At 50.3% G+C, this 21,638-nt stretch overlaps 4 protein-coding genes across 8 annotated transcripts; 2 read left to right on the top strand and 2 right to left on the bottom strand.

Moving 5' to 3' along the window:
• The first annotated feature begins 1,183 nt into the window (after positions 1 to 1,183).
• Positions 1,184 to 8,549, top strand: nphp3 (nephronophthisis 3). 3 transcript variants are annotated; one of them, XM_088362880.1, is made up of 28 exons: positions 1,184 to 1,240; positions 1,612 to 1,909; positions 2,066 to 2,191; positions 2,252 to 2,402; positions 2,486 to 2,638; positions 2,776 to 2,909; positions 3,008 to 3,168; positions 3,247 to 3,403; positions 3,475 to 3,549; positions 3,621 to 3,791; positions 3,871 to 3,974; positions 4,050 to 4,164; positions 4,238 to 4,381; positions 4,474 to 4,571; positions 4,678 to 4,780; positions 4,845 to 4,927; positions 5,013 to 5,142; positions 5,229 to 5,393; positions 5,499 to 5,593; positions 5,677 to 5,799; positions 5,865 to 6,054; positions 6,120 to 6,361; positions 6,438 to 6,513; positions 6,714 to 6,841; positions 6,923 to 7,163; positions 7,302 to 7,427; positions 7,506 to 7,645; positions 7,718 to 8,549. In XM_088362880.1, the coding sequence occupies exons 2-28, from the start codon at positions 1,850 to 1,852 to the stop codon at positions 7,893 to 7,895; spliced, it is 3,669 nt and encodes a 1,222-aa protein (XP_088219006.1). In that variant the 5' UTR covers positions 1,184 to 1,240; positions 1,612 to 1,849; the 3' UTR covers positions 7,896 to 8,549. The 3 variants fall into 3 exon arrangements, with proteins under 3 accessions (XP_088219006.1, XP_088219007.1, XP_088219005.1); XM_088362881.1 differs by having other exon boundaries at positions 1,193 to 1,240; positions 1,562 to 1,909; XM_088362879.1 differs by lacking the exon at positions 1,184 to 1,240 and having other exon boundaries at positions 1,259 to 1,909; positions 7,530 to 7,645.
• uba5 (ubiquitin-like modifier activating enzyme 5) lies at positions 8,512 to 11,055 on the bottom strand. Its single transcript, XM_088362895.1, has 11 exons — positions 10,757 to 11,055; positions 10,615 to 10,660; positions 10,452 to 10,541; positions 10,161 to 10,270; positions 9,996 to 10,082; positions 9,838 to 9,922; positions 9,662 to 9,766; positions 9,432 to 9,559; positions 9,087 to 9,222; positions 8,830 to 9,006; positions 8,512 to 8,746 (listed from the first exon to the last, which is right to left on the bottom strand). Exons 1-11 carry the CDS (start codon positions 10,903 to 10,905, stop codon positions 8,669 to 8,671), a joined length of 1,191 nt encoding a protein of 396 aa, XP_088219021.1. The 5' UTR covers positions 10,906 to 11,055; the 3' UTR covers positions 8,512 to 8,668.
• acad11 (acyl-CoA dehydrogenase family, member 11) lies at positions 11,040 to 21,619 on the top strand. 2 transcript variants are annotated; one of them, XM_088362893.1, is made up of 21 exons: positions 11,040 to 11,104; positions 11,280 to 11,402; positions 11,467 to 11,566; positions 11,980 to 12,105; positions 12,176 to 12,337; positions 12,436 to 12,600; positions 12,666 to 12,807; positions 12,895 to 13,016; positions 13,250 to 13,356; positions 13,574 to 13,685; positions 13,906 to 13,983; positions 14,054 to 14,192; positions 14,435 to 14,542; positions 14,969 to 15,067; positions 19,342 to 19,411; positions 19,557 to 19,642; positions 19,778 to 19,849; positions 19,972 to 20,126; positions 20,204 to 20,320; positions 20,439 to 20,548; positions 20,619 to 21,619. In XM_088362893.1, the coding sequence occupies exons 2-21, from the start codon at positions 11,281 to 11,283 to the stop codon at positions 20,725 to 20,727; spliced, it is 2,301 nt and encodes a 766-aa protein (XP_088219019.1). In that variant the 5' UTR covers positions 11,040 to 11,104; position 11,280; the 3' UTR covers positions 20,728 to 21,619. The 2 variants fall into 2 exon arrangements, with proteins under 2 accessions (XP_088219019.1, XP_088219020.1); XM_088362894.1 differs by lacking the exon at positions 11,040 to 11,104 and having other exon boundaries at positions 11,155 to 11,402; positions 20,439 to 20,556.
• ackr4b (atypical chemokine receptor 4b) lies at positions 15,080 to 18,523 on the bottom strand. Of its 2 annotated transcripts, XM_088362897.1 has the most exons (3): positions 18,353 to 18,523; positions 16,704 to 17,588; positions 15,080 to 16,628 (listed from the first exon to the last, which is right to left on the bottom strand). In XM_088362897.1, exons 2-3 carry the CDS (start codon positions 17,580 to 17,582, stop codon positions 16,467 to 16,469), a joined length of 1,041 nt encoding a protein of 346 aa, XP_088219023.1. In that variant the 5' UTR covers positions 17,583 to 17,588; positions 18,353 to 18,523; the 3' UTR covers positions 15,080 to 16,466. The 2 variants fall into 2 exon arrangements, with proteins under 2 accessions (XP_088219023.1, XP_088219022.1); XM_088362896.1 differs by having other exon boundaries at positions 15,080 to 17,588; positions 18,353 to 18,520.
• Positions 21,620 to 21,638: the final 19 nt, after the last annotated feature.

The raw sequence follows: 21,638 nt of genomic DNA, 5'->3' as shown, positions 1-21,638 counted from the left end.
GCTTCATCCTCATTTGTGCGTATAGAAAAGTAAAGAATATACGGGCACTTTGAAAGAGGCAACAACATTCAAATCAGATGTAGTGTATTACACAGGCGGTGTACAGATTGTTTTATTTTTCGTACCAGAACTTTGGGTAAGCGTAGTATATTTAATCTGTTGATGTTTATTCACCCTTGTAAATGCCTTGTATACAGATAGAGTATTTTCTCGTAAACGTTAACGCGTCTCAACTGACAACACTTTGCGGGGAGATCGATAAAGTAGCAACACGTGGAGAAAAAAAAAAGTGTGCCTATTTGCCAAAGTTGTCCAGGTTTTGGAGGGAATTTAAGGGGACGTGCACTCGTGTACCGCCACGGAAACTACTCGAAACAAATCAAAGCAGGGGCTGTAAACGGTAAATGCCTATCAGTGTAAGGAAGTAGTAAGTAGTTTTGTTCGCTCACCAAAGTTTTTATGCTTGACTTCATCAGACACTATAGGAGAGTGGTGTGAAAAAAATGTTTGCACAGAGAGACCTTGTAAATATATTTTGTTTTTGTAAAGCTTTAAGTCATATCTCCATGTTGGGTAGCCACAGACATTGAAGCCTGTTTATAAAGCAGGGGTGGGCAACCTGTCATAAAACGCCTCACAAAACACGCAAATGCTTGTCATCTCTATAACCTTGTAAAGGTTGTTTCATCTTATGTTTTCATCATTTAAATAAGGAAAAAGGTTCCCCACTCTTGCTGGATTGTGAGCTTCCATAGTTGTTGTTTTTTCCTAAATAAAAGGTTTAAAGAAAAAAAGTCCCGTCTGTCTGTCTCTGTCTGTTTGTGTCTGTCTGTGTCTGTCTGTCTCTGTGTCTGTCTGTCTGTCTGTTTGTGTCTGTCTGTCTGTCTGTGCGTCCGTCCGTGCATGCATGCGTGTTATTTTTATGCCAAGGAAAGGTTGTCCACGAGTGAAAGATGCCGACATGACTTGTCCTCCCTGAAACCTCTGCATCAAGGCCTCACAGGTGAGAGAATGACCAGAAAGTCAATTTTGCCTCTTAATACTTGAAATAGTTACATTGTAGGTAAAAGATAGGCACATTCTAATCAAAAGTGGGACTTTACCCAGTGGATTTTTTTTAAATAGCGCCTTCTCCACGGTTTGTCCCTGGCGCGTCCCCGTATGCGAATTTTACACGGTTTGTCCCTTACGGGTCCCCTTAGGCACTGCCTGTTACCAAGGTAGCCCAGAAGAAGCCCGAGTGAGTCTGATTGCAGAACGCACATTTTATCCAACATTTTCTCTATAATTTTCACCGTGACAACGTTGCGGACACTATAGTGTAGTTAACCCCCCCCCCCCCCCGTTATCCTAAAATATATCTTTTTCACTCGTGACCTTACTGTTTTCTTCGAGAGCCATCTTCGTGATGCTAACGCTAACGAAACCAGCAACAGGTTGTATACGGTCGGTGCTAATTAGCATGTAGCATAGTGGGGACTTGTGTATGTGGAGTGTTTTAAGACAAGTTTAGTTTAATGACATTTTTACGGCAACAATTTGCAACATATTCCCCCAAAAGGCTAACGGGGGCCTCTTTGCTAACATGGGAACGGCCTCCTCCCTGGTCAGCCCCGGGGAGGTGATCGAGGATGGCTACGGCGGCGAGGGTGGCGAAGCGTGCGAGATTCCCGTAGAGGTGAAGCCAAAAGCCCGACTCTTGCGCAGCTCCTTCCGCCGGGGACCTCGGGCGATTGGGGCCAGCTTCAAGTCGACTGGCTCCGTGGACCTCGAGTACGCCGCCGAGTACGAGCGGCTGCGGAAAGAGTACGAGATCTTCCGCGTAAGCAAGAACAATGAGATCACGTCCATGCAGAAGAAGGAGTCCAAGCTGGACGAGGAGAATAAGAGGCTGAGAGCTGAGTTGCAGGTACTGCAAGACTGCTGAAAGAAAGTAGAAGCTCTGTGCTTAACTCTTAAAAAAAGAAAACAAATAATGATAATAATTTGTCAGTACTTACCAAGTCCTTATAATACTCAGAGGAAATCTGCCGTTTTGCTCCAAGCGTCTTCCATGTGACCCCAGGCTTTGCAGAAGACCTACCAAAAGATCCTGAGAGAGAAGGAGAGCGCCCTGGAGGCCAAATACCAAGCCATGGAGAGGGCTTCCACCTTTGAGCATGACCGGGATAAAGTGAAAAGACAATTTAAGGTATGTCTCAGTGATTCAAATATTCTCTGTCACGTTAATCTTGTTGGATTTGTTCGCCAGATTTTTAGAGAGACGAAGGAAAAGGAAATCCAGGATCTCCTTCGCGCTAAGAGAGACTTGGAGTCCAAAATGCAACAACTGCAAGCCCAGGGCATCCAGGTGTACTCTCCCGACGATTCCGATTCGGACGACAACCAAACGACTGTGACCGGTAAGGAACCCACGTTGAATTCGAAAAAGTAAAGCTGCCAGCAAGTTGCGCTATCTGTAGCCAATGACGTTTCACGTCTCTAGCTGCGGGAACCCAGTCCGAGTACTGGACCGGGGGTGTGCTGGGAAGCGAGCCTTCTATGGGCAGCATGATGCAGCTGCAGCAGACCTTCCGGGGACCCGAGTTGGCCCATAGCCTCATCGACGTCGAGGGCCCCTTCGCAAACGTGAGCCGAGGTAACGGAGCGAGTGGGACGTCACCAGTAGCACGTGTTCAAGCGGTAGCGTGCTAGCAGTCGGTGTGCTGACGCCACAGCGACTTCAGTGGAAAGAGCGCAAAAGCAGATTGCTAATGAGAACTTGTCAAACGCTAGACGACTGGGATGCTGCGGTGGCCAGTCTGCTGCAGGTGTCGCCTCACGTGCCTCAGGCCCTGTGGAGCAACACGGTACGCTGCTACTTCATTTGCACACCGGAGACCAGAGCTGAGATGGACATCTTTACCAAGGTGCGACGAGTGTTCTGATGATGTGCCAAAAGATAACCTGTTGGTTGCATTCAAATGATCTGTAAAATGAAAACCTTGCACAAATGACTCGAATGCAGAAGCACTCTCTGGTGCTGAGGAGGCTGTGTGAAGGTCTAGGACATTTCTACCTTAACGTCTGCTTCCACGAAGACGCCGCCGCCTCGTTTGCGTCGGCACGCAAACGGGAGATTGAGAGGAGCTCCGTGTGCGTGCTGCTTCTCAAATCCACCGTCAACAGGTCACGCGCCTCCCTCCCTCCCTCCCTCCCTCCCTCCCGCTCGGGCTGAAGCTTCCCTTTGCTGTTGTGACGTCACAGCTCCGTGGTGGAGGATTGCGAGGAGGCTTTTGTGAAGAATCCAGATGGCCATCCATTAGTGCTCTACCTCAGGACGGAAGGAGATGGGAACCTGTCCGGGCCCACCAGGAAGCTTCTGGAAAGGGTCAACGTTGCGGACAAGGCTGCTAAAATTAAGGTCCCGTTTGCTGACGCATTGTCAGTATTGGCACATGCAGACCTTGATACTTGTGTTGAACATGCGAGCAGGTCTTGGATCACAGCGGTTCTGCTGAAGATGGAGCCAGCCTCATTTCAGCTCAGCTGGAGAAAGTCATCAAGCAGGTACTTGGCCACCCATGCCTGCCTTGGTACGCACGTCTCCTTTTCAAGTCGCGCTGATTATTCCGGTGCAGGAGTTGCTCGGTTTGGAAGGAGCCGACGGCGACCCGAAGGACTCCGGGATGGAGGAGGGCCGCGAGGAAGACGCAGGCGACGTCCTGTGGGACCTTCATGACGAGCAGGAGCAGTTGGAGTCCTACCAGCAGGCGTGCGGCAGCACCGGCTCCCAGCTGGGCTTCCAGAAGGTGAGCTTCCCTCCCACCCTCTTCGCCAAGTTCTTCCTCCTGGTCAATTTCGGAATCCCCACGAGGTTATTCTTCTCAGTACGTGGAGCGGCTCGACGACATGATCGCCGCCCCTCCTCCGACTCCGCCTCTGCTGGTGTCGGGCGGTCCGGGCTCGGGGAAGTCCCTTCTCCTCGCCAAATGGCAAGTGTAATTCTCCTTTTTGTTTGCGGCTGTCATGTTTGTCGGTGAGAAAAGCAGCGTGACTATTTGCGGTAGGATGGAGCTGCAGCAGAAGCAGTCCCCCAACACCTTGTTCCTCTCCCATTTCGTCGGGCAACCTTTTTCCTCCAGCTCCGAGCCCGTGCTCATCATCAAGCGCCTGACCGTGAAAGTGAGAGATGGCTTTCCTTCTGTTGAATTGTCTCAAGTCAAACCCCGTGACTTCATTGGTCCTCCGAATGCAGCTGTTGCAACATTTCTGGTCCATTTCGGGCTTGTCCATGGAGCCCAGCAAGATCCTGGAGGACTTCCCACGCTGGCTGGAGAGGCTCTCGGCGCGCCACCAGGGCAATATCATCATCATCATAGACTCCATCGACCAAATACAGGTGAGGGAGGGAGGGAGGGAGGGAGGGAGGGAGGGAGGGCGGCGATTGCGGTTCACCACCACGACGACGACATTGGCGTCATCTTTCCACAGCACGCGGAAAGACACATGAAGTGGCTGATCGACCCGCTGCCCGTCAACGTCAGAGTGGTTGTGTCCGTCAACGTGGAGACGTGTCCTCAAGCGTGGCGGTGGGTCCCACGCGGCAGACATCCATTCAGTATTTGCACAAATCATCGCAAGCAGCGAGGAGCCTCTCAGCGCATTTGTGATTCCCCCCCCACCCCGCACCCACAGGTTGTGGCCCACGCTCCACTTGGATCCGCTGAGTCCCAGGGAAGTCAGTAGTGTGGTGAACGCCGAGCGCCTCAGCGTGGACCTCCAACTCGGCAAGGATCAGGTAGGAAGGAGCAAGTCATCGTCTGAGTGCTGTGGGAGTGACTTGACCGCCGTTTGTTCTCAAGGAGAAGAAGCTGGAAAAGCACTGTCGCTCAGCGTCCACCTGCAACGCTCTATACGTCACGCTGCTCGCCAGGATGAGCGCCAGGTTCCTTTGATGTCTTCTTTTTTGTGTGTGTGTGTGTCGTTAGGATTTGAAAAATTGACGTGACCTATTTGTTTTTGGTGTGTAGCGGATGGTGGTTGGAGAAGAGCCTGGAGCGGTGCCTGCAGTGTCAGGACACCTTGTCGCTGTACCGCCTGGCGCTCAAAACCACGCTGGACTCCCTCGGCTCGGACAGAGAGCGACACGTCGCCAGAGAGGTGCCCGAACGACTAGGTCGGAAAGTGGCAAACGGGCACTCGTCGGGAACGTGACACACCTCTTGTGGTTTTTGTCTGGCGCGTAGATACTCTGCCTGGTGTATTGCAGCCACAATGGCGTGAGCGAGTCGGAGGTTCTCGACCTTTTCCCGGAGTTGCAATTTCCGGCGCTGGCGTCGCTGCTCTTTGGTCTGAGTCGACTCTGTGTGCTCACCCTCCGCTGCGGCCTCATCAGGTTCCGCCATCTGCAGGTGCCTTTTTATGAGGAACCCAGGAGGAAATTGAAAGGATGTGATGCGGTATTTGGAATGATGTTTGCCTAGTGGGAAAAATCTTGACCTTTGTCTCCTCACCAGGCATGGGAAGCAGTGCGATTGGAGTTTCTGAGCGGAGGGCGCGGCTGCGCTTCCTACCGAGAAAAGCTGATCCACTACTTCAGCCGGCAGCTCAGGTGCGGCCAGACCGGCCGGCCGGACGTCCGTCTTTCTTTTTTTCCGTTCTCTCTGTTGATGCGGGATGTCTTGTGGGTGCTAGTCACGACGGCGTGACGTGGCGCGTCGCCGACGAGCTGCCCTGGTTGCTTCAGCAGCAGGAGGACCGCAGCAAACTGCAGCTGAGCCTTCTCAACCTCTTTGTCTCCCAGAACCTGTACAAGAGGTCGTAAATCCCAGGCCGAGGCGCCGCTCTGCCAAACTTTCCGCTAATTGAGTTTGGATTTCCAGGGGTCATTTCTCCGAGTTGCTGGCCTACTGGCAGTACGTGGGCAAGGACAAAAGCTCCATGGCCACCGAGTACTTTGACTCGCTCAAGCGTTACGAGAAGAACTGCGAGAGCGAAGACGGCGTGACCAAGCTGGCCGACTTGTATGAGACGTTGGGACGTTTCCTCAAAGACCTGGGTCTGCCCAGTCAGGTGAGCTGACGGGTTTTAGCTTCGTGGCTTGTGAGAAGCGTAAAAGCCAGCTGGTTCTCCGCCAGGCGGTGGGTCCTCTCCAGCGGTCGCTGGAGATCCGAGAGACGGCGCTGGACCCCGACCATCCCAGCGTGGCACGCTCCCTGCACCAGTTGGCCGCCGTGTACGTCCAGTGGAAGAAGTACGGCAACGCCGAGCAGCTGTACAAGCAGGCGCTGGAGATCAGCGAGAACGCCTACGGGGCCGAGCACGGCAGCGTGGCCCGAGAGCTGGAGTCCCTCGCCGCCCTCTACCAGAAACAAAACAAGTACAAAAGTGCTGCCGTCGTTGCCCCCGTCATTGCCGCAGCCGGGCCATCTACTTTTTATCACTGTCGTGGTCAGGTACGATCAGGCGGAGAAACTCAGGAAGAGGTCCATGAAGATAAGGCAGAAAACAGCTCGCCAGAAAGGCCACATGGTGACTATGGAAATAATAAGGGGCCCCTCCACATACATATACTATACTATACTATACTATACTATACTATACTATACTATACTATACTATACTATACTATACTATACTATACTATACTATACTATACTATACTATACTATACTATACTATACTATACTATACTATTGTGTCACAAGACTCGCATGTTCCCCGCACTGCAGTACGGCTTCAGTCTATTGCGTCGCCGGGCCCTCCAGCTGGAAGAGCTCACCCTTGGGACCGACTCGGCCGACTGCGCCCGGACCCTCAATGAACTAGGAGTGCTTTACTACCTCCAGAACAACCTGGAGTCAGTCTCAGCCGCCGATGTTTAGCGCACGTGGATCCTCCCGGAAGCGCTTCCATCCTCTTTGTGTCTTCTGACCACCAGCGCGGCCAAGGTGTTCCTGACGCGCTCGCTGGAGATGCGCCAGCGTGTCCTGGGCCCGGAGCACCCCGACTGCGCGCAGTCCCTCAACAATTTGGCGGCGCTGCACACGGAGAGGCGGGACTACGAGGCGGCCGAGGACATGTACGAGAGGGCGCTGGACATCCGCAAGAGGGCCCTCTCGCCGGACCACCCTTCGCTCGCCTACACGCTCAAACACCTGGCCATGCTCTACAAGCGCCGGGTGAGGCGGAAACATTCCTTCGGCGCTTGTTTCTTCCAGCTGAGATAAGATGCCTTACTTCAAATGCCAGGAAGGGATGAAGACGTCGTGGCTGGCACAGAAAATCAAAGAATCAAATCAAACATTCTGTCTACGCAGGGGAAGCTGGAGAAGGCGGTGCCCCTCTACGAGCTCTCGCTGGACATCCGGGAAAAGAGTTTTGGGCCCAAACATCCTAGCGTGGCGACGGCACTGGTCAACCTGGCCGTCATCTACTGTCAGCTGGTAAACGCCCCTTTTTCCCCTCAATACATACATATATACATATTTGTATATATATTTTTTTGCGCACGGTCACGAGAGGCTGCGTTTGGGTTGGTTTGTCAGAAGAAGCACGACGAAGCCTTGCCCCTCTACGAACGAGCGCTCAAAGTGTATGAAGACAGCCTGGGACGCTCGCATCCTCGTGTCGGCGAGACGCTCAAGAACCTGGCAGTGCTGAGGTACGCAACCTGGAAAAACACTTCTCCACCAAGCGCTTTATTCTTCTTTGCGCGACGTTCTCCATTTTGCAGCTACGAAGAGGGCGACTTTGAGACGGCGGCCGAGCTGTACAAGCGAGCCATGGAGATCAAAGAGACGGAGCCGCCGCCGCCATCGTCGTGCGGTAACGCGCCGCCGTCGCGCCACTCGTCCACTGCCGACACCTTCGGCCTGAGGGGACCGGCCCCCCTCCCTCAAGGCCCCAGGTGAGTACGCGCAGGTACACTATGGCTTGGGAAAATGAAAACCTCTATGTACAAATTTCATTCATTCCGGGACCTACTTCATATATTGGATGAAATAGTCCCATAGGAATATGCTGTAATTTGTCCCACAAAACAACGATAACTCCTTAATAAATACTGCAGATAATTGCACATAGCAATAAAACAAAAGCATTATATTGCAGAGATGAGATGAATTGCAAAGAAATAAGTTCTAATGACACGATTGCAGTGTTTTACAAGTGAAGTGTTAACAAGTGCCAAAAGCTCTTCTTTGTGTAAGATGCGACTTTGCCAAATAATGTGTTCTACACAGGTTTTCTTGAAATCTGTTCTTCCAGTGTAACGTTTCTATTGCAAAGTTGCCAATGACCGAACCGAACAAATGTTATGTTTCTACCGGTCTAGAGAAGCTCCAAGTATGTTTAATGCGAAAGAAAATATGACTGCTTTACCAAAAAAAGTCCAATTTCACAGCGATGTCAAATTCGAGTTACTCACTTACGTTCCTGAAAAAGCAGCAGTTGTAGTGACTTGTGTTTTTTACATGTGTGTGTTGTAATATAGTGTTCGCTTCGTTGCCATTCAATATTGCACATGTATTCCTGCTAATAAATACTTTATTGAGATGTTAATGTTAGCCAAGCATTGCAAGCTTAGTTCATGCATTCAGCTTTTTCAGTTTTTATTGATGGTCAGTCGTGGGCTGTCATCCAATGTATGCCATGATCATTTCTTTCAATTTGCCCGCCGTGCAGCTTACAACTGTCTCATTTGCGCCATCAGGTCCTCCAGACTCTGTTCCGTCTCTTCCACCATCTCCCCGTCGCCCTTGTTCTGTTTCCAATGAAAAAGAAAAGCCGAAATTGACAACATCCCAGCCCCGACAGTCATCAATCGTTTGTTAGTTGTGAACTGACCGCCGCCGCCGGGACGGTGTAGGCGACGGTGATGCCTTCGGGGAGGTCGGCGACGGCCGCCGTCTCCTCCTCGTTGGCCTCCTCTGACACCAGTTCGATGCCCCATTCGTTGTCCTCGTGCAGCACCTCTTCTTCTTCCTGGACTACCTCAGTCTTGGGTCGCTCCGCTTCCCGTTTCTGGCAGCACACATTGGGACGCCACGTTAGCGATGGTAGATAGATATTAAATTGGAATCCAGCGCAGAGTTCAACTTGACCTCGTACACCCCCTGCTGTCTTCGGCAGTGGCGGTCGTTGCACTGCGGGTTGGGCTTCATAGCCATGCTAGGAAAGAAATCCTGCATGGCGTTGTAGCCCAGGTAATAAGTGACGCGACCGAACTTCAACAAATACCTGCAACGTCGACAAAGTCACATTTAACCGACAAAATCCATCTCCAAATGAAGGAAATCGACTGTAATTTGCTTCACAATAACATTTGGAACTAATTACTCGAAATACTTTATTCTCATAATCTTCCACAACAAGAGTTTGTTGTAGCGGGGGGGGGGAGAAAAGAAAAAAAAAACCTCATTTTTGATGGAGCTGTGTGTAAAATTTACTTGAGGACATTTTGGACCAGGATGCCAGCGACGACGCCCATGGTCGTGGGCAAGCTGGCGGCGCACACGCCCTCCCTCTTGAGTGTCTTCTCGTCGATGTTGGCAGCCACCACCAGAGGCGGCGCGCACTGTGCAAGGACATGTGAAATACTGACTTGGTAGAAACAATTGCAGTGATGCAGATGTAAGCCTCCGGAAAAAGCGCGTGTATTGGATTGGTGTGTATTTACAGCGAAGCACGCCGTCTCTCCCGGGTTGATGAGCTGTATGTGTCCCGACACGGCGTTCTCGCTGACTCCAGACTCCATCCAGGTCTGCCCGAGCTCATTACAAGCCTTTGCGAAAAAGAGTGCAACGATCACACGCAGAAACTAACAAAAGCTCAAGAAAAAAAGTCATTCTTCACTGTATTGATGGCCATGCGGGCCTCGAAGTTGTCCACGCAGCTCAGGACTAAATCCACAGGCTTGCTGTCGTCCAGGCCTCCGTGACTGAGAAGACAGAGGAGAAGTGAGGAAGGACAATTTGGCTGAGGGCAGAAGAGGGAACGTGAGCAAAAGCCACCTGAGACGCTCCATGAAGTGGTTGAAATTGTCCAAGGTGGTGATGTTGTAGTTGTGCGTCTCAAACCGCACGTCCGGATTGATGGTTCTGGTCAACAGGTCAGTAAGAAAAAGCAATTACTATTATTACTTCTACTTTGTCCAATAGGCCAATAACAAGTGTTACCTTAGCGTGTGTTCCGCGGCCTCCACTTTGCTGAGGCCGGCCTGGTGCGGCTGGAAGAAGAGCCGGTTCATGTTGGCGAGCTCCACCTTGTCGTAATCGAACAGCAGCAGCTGTGGAAACAGTATTAGGTAGGTAAAATAGATACTTTAAAAATGAGTCGAATTCTCATGTTGCAAAGAAGTCCATTTCCTTTCACGTTTCACATACCTCACTTACGGCTATTTTTCAACGGTGCAGGTGTATCTAAGATCCTGACCAACTTGTATTAGGAAAAGAGTTTTGCATCATTACCTTACCGATGCCACACCGAGTGAGCATTTCGGCTGTCACGCTGCCCACTCCCCCGACCCCAACCACGGCTACCGTGAACGTCCGGATGCGCTGTCACACACAAGGAAGAAAAATATGGCAACAAACCATGAATCATTTAGGCAAATTGGCTAGGTGAGCTTACCTCGTAGTTATCGACAATGCCCATTCTCTTCAGCGCCATTAGGCGACTGCAAGAACAGCAAAAAACAACAAACGAGTCACTCGTCTCCCGATGGGCGCGGCACCCTTCGAAATACATTTCAATTATTATCATGAAACGTTACCTGTAAGGGTTGGAATCGACAACCTCTGCGCTCATCTTTTCAATTTTGGGTCTGTGTAACTGCTTGGCGGCGCACTGCTTTTGCTGACACTTAATCAGTTCGTTCTCCAGTTCCCTCACGCGTAGCTTCAGTTCCTCCAGCGTCGCCATGAGGTCACGCTAAAACTAACAATGAAAAAAATAATAAGTGTAAAAAACGTAAAGCCCAGACAGCAACACCTGACACGGGAAAAAAAGTACACGTCTTCACAAGTCCAATCAGCTGTCAGGATGTGTGTTACAGCAAATACAATTCGTGTGGAAATGTGGGTGTGCAGGACGTTCCAGATAACTTACCCCAACATATCAAGTAAATTTATTTTTTTACTCTTTTGCGTTCAAATATTACTGTGCGCACCACCAATTCTTTGATTGATTGATTGATTGATTGATTGATTGTGGTTGTGTTTTGATCCAATGTGCGTCGCCATAAACGACCCGGCCATCGAGCAACAGCTGGAAAATAATTAGTCAACTCTTTTCAGCATGGACGAATTGACGACTCCCGTGCGACCGCAGCATAAATTCAACGAGCATAGACTCAAAAAGTATCTGTGCGCCAAGTTGTTCGTGTCCAACGACGACACGCTCGTTGTCAGGCAGTACAGGTGAGTTAGTGTTTGGGTCACAGGTTGACAACTATGTTGGGCTAACATGCTAAGGTCTTTCCAGTGCGGGGCAGTCGAATCCCACTTTCCTGATTCAAACACCTTCCAAAAGTTATGTTCTAAGGAAGAAGCCACCCGGTGCGTTGCTACCTGGCGCACACAAGGTATAAGTCAACTCAAAAAAGCACGACATAAAGTACCGTACTTGGTCACCAATTGTTTTGTATGTAGTACTAATACTTGTCCAGCAGGGGGAGCTATTTAATTCGAAACCGCTGTACCGGCATTCCATTTTATTTAAACCTATTTCTATTACGAGCCATCACAACATCATCGTTGACTTAATGCAACATACATACATACATACATGCATAAAAGTTCAATATTTTTGTCACTCATTTCAGAGCATTAAACCAATATCATTCATTACACAGAGTGAACATTTTTAGCGTTTTTTTCCTTGCAAGGAAAAGCAAAAATTACTGTCTCAGGAAAGGAATTACTATATTACATGAGCTCGGTTCTGAAGACAGAGAGCGTTTAAACAGAAAGAGACAGTATATATATTTGTTTACAGGTGGACCGGGAATATCGTGTCCAGAAGGCATTGCATTCCGCTGGTTTCCCCGTGCCTCAGCCCCTTCTCCACTGCACCGACATGGACATCATGGGAACAGAGTTCTACCTGATGGAGCACGTTGTGGTGAGTTCGCAAAGGTATGCTTGAAATATAAAGTGTGATATATTAGGTAACGGCAATGATAACCGAGCAGGGCCGCGTGTTTCGGGATCTTCGTCTGCCCGGAGTGATCCCGGCGGAGAGGGCGGCTCTGTACGTGGCAGCAGTGGAAGTTTTGGCCAAACTGCATTCGTTGGACCTGGCGTCCCTGAAGCTAGACGGCTACGGGAAAGGAGCAGGATACTGTAGGAGACAGGTTTGCAAATTCATGTTTTCTTTCTTGAGGCCCAAGCAATTAAAACATGTTCAATATTGTCCCCTTGAATGACATTAGCAGCATGTTTATTCTTCAAGGTGTCCACATGGACCAAGCAGTACACGGCCTCGTCTCACCGAGACATCCCTGCCGTGAACGAGCTCTCCTCGTGGTTGATGAGCAACCTGCCCGTTGAGGATCAGGAGGTCACGCTGGTCCACGGGGATTTCCGAGTGGACAACTTGGTATTCCATCCGAGCGAGGTACCGTCCGCCTTCTCATTCGCTCACGTGACCGTTAGGAGTGACGTGCGTCGTGGCTCTTTTAGGCTCGGGTGCTGGCGGTGCTGGACTGGGAGTTGTCCACCAGCGGGCAGCCTCTGGCAGACCTGGCCTACTTCCTCATGCCTCACTACTGGCCCTTCGGCCTCAACGTACTGAGCTCTATGGGTAGCTTGAAAGGAATAGAAGGTGCGATCTCAGCTAACGCTCGACGTTGAAATCAAGCAACAAGGCCGGCCTGCGCCTATGAGACGTTTCTTTCTGCGTGTCGAGCAGGTATCCCCTCAGCGGACGACCTGATTTCCATTTATAAATGCTGCCGGGGGGTCCCGTCACCTTTGCCCTGCCTAAATTTCTACTTGGCGCTGTCCTTCTTCAAAATGGCAGGAATCGCTCAGGTAAGGCTTGAATGGGAAGTTTCTGCGTGTGCATTAAAAGTGAGCCGGTATTCTTGTTTTGGTTCAGGAGCAATCGTTGTTTGCAAATGCTCAAAAACATTTGAACTTGGTTTAACAAGCATCCAAACCTTTTTATGAGTTTCACAATCTGACCCTCAAATGAAATCATTACAATCCTGCTGTCATCATATGAAGGCCACTGTGATTGACTTTGTTTTTCTCTCTCTGTCCAGGGTGTTTATGCCCGCCACCTGCTGGGCAATGCCAGCGCTCCCAATGCCGCCGAGTTAGGCCAGTGCGTCGAGCCCTTGGCTGTGCTCGCCCTGCAGCTGGCGCAGAGGTTGGGTATTTCTGTTAACGTGTTTCCCTTCACACCATGTTGTCTAGTCCATTTGACATGAGTTCCACCTGCTGTTTGGAGCCTTTGCCAGTAAACGTTGGAATCTCGCCTTTGCCAGTAAACGTCGGAATCTTGCCTTTGCCAGTAAACGTTGGATTCTCGCCTTTGGAAACCGACATCCAGCTGCCGACTGACTTTTGTCTCACCCTCTTCGCAGGCCTCCGGAGGCCGCGCAGGAAGCCGGGCTGTTTCTGCAGACGGCCAAAGGCCAGGCAGTGCTCCAGCAGGTGAAGGACTTTATGAGGCAGCACGTGCTTCCCGCACAGAAGGTCAGCGCCGACACAAAGCCTCCCTTTGTCCACTCGCCGTTTTCCCACGAAAACTTTGGACCTAGTTAGTGGAGCGAAAGAACAAAACCTCTATTGATTTCACATGTCATACAAATTGCCCAGTCGTCACCTTTGGCCCAGCACATCGCCGGTGTCTCTCTGTTGTGCTTGTCGAAAGGAAAGCAAATAGAAGATTTTCACGACAGCTTTGTTTTTGCAGGAAGTGGCGGAGTACTACATCAAGTATGCTCACTCGCCCCTGAGGTGGAACACCCCCCAAATAATCGAAGCTCTAAAGGTAGGTTTTAGAGGGGAACCTCACTTCGGAGCAATCTTCAGAGCACTACATTGGAAGTGGGTGTGGCCAGGTGAAAGCTCGAGAGGCAGGGTTATGGAATCTCTTCCTGCCGGCGGCCAGCGGCCTCTCTCAGCTGGACTACGCCCACATCGCCGAGGAGACCGGACGCTGCCTCTTTGCTCCGGAAGTATTTAACTGCCAGGCGCCGGGTAAACAATAACCCCTTCACGGCCTATCTGCTCGCTGACAAGTTGTCGTTCTTATTCGAGGTTCGGGCTTGCCTGAAAAGACGCAGGAAGTAAGTCTGTCATTTGAGGCTCAATTCCAGGGGTCAGGCAAACGCCAACACGGTGCATCCGTTTTCAACAGGAGGAGCCGTCTACCTATACAAAGCTGGCAGTCCCTTGCGTGTTGCATATTCCCAGTCACGCTTTCCCTCTCCTGTCAACAGACACAGGCAACATGGAGGTGCTGCACATGTTTGGCAGCGAGGAACACAAGAAGACGTGGCTGGAACCTCTGCTCAGAGGAGAGATTCGCTCCTGCTTCTGCATGACAGGTACACTCCACGCACGCCAGAGTGGCGCCTTTATTTAGGAGGATAAAGCAGTGCTCTTTTTGGCGAAGCTTTTTGCTTTGCGGCGGTGAGTCATTTCTCCCAGTGTGCGCTTGCTATGCTGTGTGGAAACAGCTGCAGGCCAGAGGTAATGACAGTGGGCGTCGACCAGCCCCCCCCCCATCTTCCCCCCCGGGCTTTTCCCATTGCCCCTGGCGTTTGCCGGACATGTTGCCAAATTGTGAGAGGGAAGGAACATGACGTACGAATAATGTGTACAAGACTTGATGTTTGGAAGCACCTCGTAAAACTGAGTCACTACAACTCAATGAAAGTGAGGAAAAAGAATGCAAGTGTACCAACTTTTCAAATGCCATCCAACACACAATTTCACCCTGTGAGACTCAAAAGGCACTTGTGCTTCTTCAGAGCCCGAGGTGGCGTCCAGCGATGCCACCAACATTGCCTGCAGTCTCTACCGTGAGGGGGACCAGTTTGTCATCAATGGAAAGAAGTGGTGGAGCAGCGGTGAGTTCACCCTTCTTTCCTTTTCTTTTCTTTTCTTTTCTTTTCTTTTCTTTTCTTTTCTTTTCTTCAGAAGATGAGTCATTGAACGTGACAGCGCCGCACGTGACGTGGCTTTATTTCCTGGACAGATAACATGCTTGCACACTTGTGAAGGCCGTGCGTGCTTTGCCTCAGCTTGGCGGCGCAAACATACTTTGTTTATTGGAAGTGTTTGAATTGGAGTAATCGTTTTCTCACTTGCTCTGTGAAATTTTTTCGAGGCCCTTGAGAGACTTGATGACGACTAATGATATATACTTCAAACCCTAACTCCGCCCTTGGTCCACAGGGAGTCATAACCTCTCTGTTATTCAATCTGACCCCAAAAAAAACCCAAAACCCAAAAGTAGACATTGTTGACAATGACCGAGCGTCGTCTCGAGGGAGTTTCCCCCAAATGGGTCCTCCCTCACGTCCTTTCAAGAATGACGTCCCCTGTTATGACCCGGCAGCTTTGTTTCCATTGTCTCGCCGTAAACAGCACGCAGGACACGACATGATTCCTTCCAAATGCTTGCGGTCTCCCCTTGTTGTTTAGCCAGTGTGCTGGAAAGAGGATGACTAACAGGTACTGAGCATGGAAAAAATGATCAAATGGCATTAGGCTTGAGCAGACTCCGGCTTACTTTTATTTTTTTATGTACACAGTTTTAAAAATATTTCTTTCTCAAACCTAAAGCATTGAAATTGCACGGTAGAGCAATGCCCTTTTAATTCAGTCAAGACAATGTACAAATGAGATCAAATACAAAGGTTAGCGCGTGTGCCCACAAACGCTTCACGTCAAATGTTCCACATTGGATAGACTGCATCCATCTCATAACATTTCACTATGGAACAATTCTGCCACTTACAGGTCAGTGCCTCAACAGCTAGCTTTGTGTGTGCTGAGCAGTGATTTTGGGTTCGTGTGTGTGGGGGGGGTGGGGGGTGTTCTGACATAATCAGAATTCATGTGTACAATGACTGCCCTCCTATTTGCGGTTCGCTATTCACCTTTTTCATGAATTTGTGCGCTCTATCTGTCGTGCCCTACAGATGGCGCCAAAGCCCTGGCTGAAAAGGAAGTAGTATTGCGTAACTAATACATCTCGAGTGAGTAGCGGAATGCCGCGGAGAAGGTCAGCCTGGGTTGTTAGTGGTGGTTGCATGTAGCACGTGCGCATCTGGTGTGGTTTTCAAAACCCATCTGTAGCGATGGTTAACTGTACGGGCTTTACCACTTCAGCTATGGCTACCTGGTCTTATGTATTACTTAAACACGTTGCTCCAGCTATCTGGGACCATAATAGTATTTTTCCTTTTCGGGACTAAAGCGCTACAACTGTTGCTGATTAGCAACTAGCCGTCGTCGTACCTTTTACACGCTGAATGTGCTGGTGTCCGGTTCCTCTGAACCAGACTGCGACCGGTTTTGGTTGCGCACGTTGAGCGAGATCTCCACCGCCGGCTCACCCTCCTCTCGTCCGGCGCGTCTCCCGAAACGCCGCCCGAGGTGCTTTGCGGTTTTGAGGACGCGGCCCTTGAAGGAGGACCCGATGAAAGCGTAAAGGAGCGGGTTGACGCAGGCGTGGGTCAACGCCAGGCTCTCAGTCACCTGCAAGGCACGGTCCAGGCCCTTGCTGACCTCGCAGTTGGTCACCAGCATGTAGATGATGTCCAGCGCTCTGCAAAGCTTCACCACATTGTAGGGAAGCTGCGTTAGCAAGAAGACGGCCACCACCGCCAAGAGAACGCGTAAGGCCCGCCATTTTTTGTCCCGCCGCACCCCGGGCGCTCGGGCCAGGGCCCGGCCCACCCGGCAGTAGCACACCGCCATCACCAGGAAGGGCAGCGCAAAGCGAAGGCTCACTTCCAGCAGCTCCAGGCTAGCCTTGGCTGGGCGTCCCATGCTTGCCGGGTACACGGCGGTGCAGTACATCCTGTAATGGGAATGCTTGACGGTGGAGAAGAGCAGTTCCGGGAGCCCCAGAAAGATAGCCACCCCCCACAGCGCCAAGCACGCCAGGATCCACTGCCTCCGCAGCCGGGCGCCCCTGCCGGACCTGCCGGCCGCGGCGTGAGCCACCGCCCGGTAGCGGTCCACGCCGATGCACGCCAGAAGCAGCATGCCGCAGCTGAAGTTGGCGCTGTAGAGGAAAGAGGTGAGCTTGCAGGCGGCCGGCCCCAACCTCCAGCCGTGAACGGCGTCAGCCGCCCAGAAGGGCAAGGTGACGAGCAGGAGCAGGTCCGACCCGGCCAGGTTCAGGATGCAGACGTCGGTGAAAGTGCGCAGGCGTGAGCGGGAAGCGTACACCGCCACCACCAGGGCGTTGCCCGCCAGGCCCACCACCAGAGCCAGCGAGTAGATGACCGGGAGGAAGACGCCGGCAAAGGAGCGCACCGCCTCCTTGTCGCAGACCGAGTGGTCGTAGCTGTAGTCGTAGCTGTCGTTGTGGCCGAGGTCCTCGTCGTCATGGTAATAGTAATCCTCCATCTTTGTCTGCATGGGGGTGGGGTGGGGGGATGAAGAATTGAACGGGGAAAGCGGAATGTCTCCTGCGTGGCTTCCCTAACGCTTTAATCCTCACAACCCCTCAATGAGCTTGTGCATTTTGAACTCATCCTTTCTCCTCACAGTGACGAGCAGCGTTTCACCGCCGGAAATTCATCAGAACGCGAACGTTGTCGAAACATAGAAAGTAACCGCGAAGCACCACCGGTGATTTAGCGCCTTCGAGTCCAGGTTTATTACGCAATAGACGAAACGGACGGAACGTTCCGAAACGTAAGACAAGTATTTTCCCAGCCGCGTAATTCAAGGTTGGGATAAGCGATGCCGCTCATTGTTTTTGCCAATATGGCTTGGAAACGAGAGCTTAAGATGACTGATTGAAGAGGATTTTGTTCAAGGAATGCATAAGAAAATATTGTAATTGCAGCAGAATCTAACAAGAGCCGAACATCAACAGCAAGTCGTTTTAGGCTTTCATGCAATTTCTAAATGGTTCCTTTATCTTTCTTAATCTCTTTAATACATTCATTTTTTACGTGAACAAATCTTATCCTTCACGTGTTATCACCATCTGATTGCAAAAATGGACCTTGACTTATTGTTAAACTCTGAAGGGGTAAACAACAATTCCATTTCGATAGCATAACAGGAAAGTATAGGACACATTGCAAAAGAAGCCAAATAAACATTTATACACTTGACATATGATGGGCATACCAACTTCAGCCAAAAAAACCCAAAAAAAGTCTTACCTGCTTTCTTTTTATGCTCTTTCTGATGCCCAGTAATCAGACGTCCAACGTTCATGCACACTGCAACGCTTGTTGTGTGTGTTTGGAGGCAAATTGTCGGAGCGCAAAAAAAAAAAAAAAAACACGCACACCACCCCTCCCTCCTCTGTCGCAGGGCGTCCCACTGTTAGCGATTTGTGTGTGTGTGTGTGTGTGTGTGTGTGTGTGTGTGTAGAACAGTAACTTGTGACTCTGGCTGGCCAGTTTACACAACATGACATTCCTGGGCGGTGCAGAAAAACGAGGCTACGTTTAGCAACCGAATATCACCTAAAAGGGAAAAGGTCTAGCAGACGAGAGGAGTGTGTTTTTAAAACAACAACAAAAAAAATGTTGGCAAGTTTGTCGTTGCATTCCGGTGCAGCTGGAACACGTTTGGACCTGACAGCTTCTGACATTCCGTCTAGTGTAACTACGCTTGGCTTGATGCGCAATACTCAAAAGTATTGGGACGGATGCCGGTTACAGCATCCGTGTAAGGTGCAAGGTAAAATGGGGAAAGAAAATCTGCTAAAATGAAGAATTCAGACAAGATTTCTGTCGTCATGTTTGGTAAAATACTGACAATGGGTACGAACGCTTGAGCGTGTTGCACCGTGCTGCCTGTCTTGTCTGGTGTCCATATGTCCCCCGTCCTCAGGGAGCGGAGCCCCTTTCATGGAAGTGGAAACAGGAAGACGAGCCTTTTTCCAGAATCCAATCTGCGTCAAGATGCCCTGATCTGACCCCTTCAAATAGTCTTGTTTTGTCACCCCGAGCGACAAAATGGAACCATTTCCAGAAATATAAATCAGCGTCTAGTCGCCCAGCAGTCCTTCACGGCCCGGCTCGGCTGTGCTTTCCAGCTGGGACCGCATTCCTAGCACTTGTAGAAAGGTCACAGTGGTGAGACAGTCATTCAAGGTCACAGTGGTGAGACAGTCATTCATCACTGTTTGTGTGGTTCTCAGGTGCGGGGCATCCTCGATGCAAAGTGGCCATTGTGATGTGTAGGAGCGCCCCCGAGGAGGCCGGCAGCAGGTTGGCGGACCATTCATCGTCTTCCCAGCCCCCCCCCCCCCCCCCCCCTCTCGATTGTTTTGTCAAATATCATTATTTGGTGCTCAGAGGTGAGAGCTAAGGCTAAGAGATAATGGATGTTTTTTTTTCCTGTCGTCTAACGCAGACATGCCAGACACAGTATGATCCTGGTGCCAATGGACACGGCGGGCGTAAAGTTGATCAGGCCTCTCACCGTGTTTGGACAAGACGGTACGAACACAGCGCGGCGCCCGGACCAAAAAGCGCTACTACGTGTTGGCCACGCACTGGACAAATGCACAGCGTGAGTGAAATGTCGACGCTGGGATTTTTATGAAGCGGATATCTCCGTGTCTTTTTCCAAAGACGCTATCCACGGGGGCCATTTCGAAGTGCACTTTGAGAACGCGCGCGTACCCGTCGCCAACATTATATTCGGTAAGTGGCGGCAACCCGAGCTTAAGTATGGCTGTGGTTTTTAAATGGACATAAATGAAGCCACCTGTCATATCTGCTGCCGTCATGCGTGCTTTTCTCTCTGAATGTCATCTTGTTGGCAGGCGAGGGTCGAGGCTTTGAAATCGCTCAGGGACGTCTGGGTCCGGGCCGGCTGCATCACTGCATGAGAGCCGTGGGCCTGGCGGAGCGGGCGCTGGAACTGCTGTGCCAACGTGCAGCCTCCAGGCGAGCCTTTGGCAAGAAGCTCTATCAACACGTAGGCCAGCGATGCTGATTTAAAAGCTTCTGTCGCACCCTAGTGGACATCACGTGCCATGACGTGTGTGCGTGCAGGAAGTGGTCGCTCACTGGATCGCAGAGTGCCGACTCCTGATTGAGCAAACGCGCCTCCTCACACTCTGTGCCGCACATGCGCTCGACACGCTCGGCAGCCGTGCCGCGCGCAAGCAGGTGAAAGAATAGTCACTTCGACATTCTTTTCCGTTTTTTACATATTTTTACACATATTCTTTGTAGAATTGTTGCACCCCCTCCCCATTTAGCCATTCAATTCCCTTCATTTGTGCAGATTGCGCTGATCAAAGTGGCAGCGGGCAGAATGGCATGCAAAGTGGTGGACTGTGCCATCCAAGTGTTTGGGGGTGCCGGTGTTTCTGGAGACTTCCCTCTGGCGCAGATGTGAACATGTACTTTGATTAAACAGCCAAAGTTTATTTGTATAATGACCCCCCCCCGCCTCCCTTTCCAGGTATTCCTACGCAAGAACTCTGCGTGTTGCTGACGGACCAGATGAGGTGCACTTGTCCACCATCGCCCGTCTGGAGCTGAGGGATCAATTGTCCAAAGCCAAGCTGTGACGTCTTCATAACGTGACTTCCAACCGCAAGCAAGAGGTCTCTCACATTTGGATTCCATTCCGCTCCGGTGACGTAAGACTGTAAAGACAGGAGATAGAACATAGGGTGCATTTATGAAATAATAATACATGGCTTTCATAATTCCAGCGATACACACAAAATGCGGCCTGCAAAAATGTGCAGCCAATTTCCTGTGACCTCTCAAGATAAACCATGACCCATGCGTATGTTTAGGAGACAAGGGAATCTAGCTTCGCAGTTGCTAAATGACCATAGTGCCAAGTGGCAAACCAATCATCATGATCCATGTCGTGTCTTATGATTCATAATTTAATTTTTTCTGTTTGCCAAGTGTCATGACTGCCTCACGAGTGGGACAAGAAAATGGCCGTCGATAAATACAAACATGTCATGTTTTACATACATTTTGATCTATCCACTTTGGCATCCTTGAGTCGTTTGGACTGCAAAAGTCTCGCATACAGACAAGAAAAGTGCTGAGACGGGCGTCGAACGCGCAACATCATGCTTAAGAGGTGGACATGCTAACCAGTGCGCCATTATGTCAACTCATAACAGCTGTAAGTCTAACAAACAAAACAGCAGCTGCTATATGACGTCATTTCTACGTCGCAGTCATGTGACGCGAATTGACGTCAATGGGCGTAACTTCCGCCGAGATTCATAAAATCTTTTTTTTTACTTGGTCTGAGGAAATACTCTAATACTTGGGGATAGGATATTTGAGTTTTCTGAAGCTGTATGCCATAATCAGCAATATTAAAATAATCAAAGGCTTGCAATATTTCAGTTGATTTTTAATGAATCCAGAATGTATGACATTTGTGTTTTTTTAATTGCATTACAGAAAATAAAGTACTTTATCACAATATTCAAATTTTCTGAGACAG

This window comes from Syngnathus floridae, chromosome 20 (assembly GCF_059516105.1).
Source record: "Syngnathus floridae isolate MCC-2025c chromosome 20, RoL_Sflo_1.0, whole genome shotgun sequence".
Taxonomy (NCBI): Eukaryota; Metazoa; Chordata; class Actinopteri; order Syngnathiformes; family Syngnathidae; genus Syngnathus; species Syngnathus floridae.
Note: the sequence above shows the minus strand (reverse complement) of the source record. Positions and strands in the feature narration are given on the sequence as shown.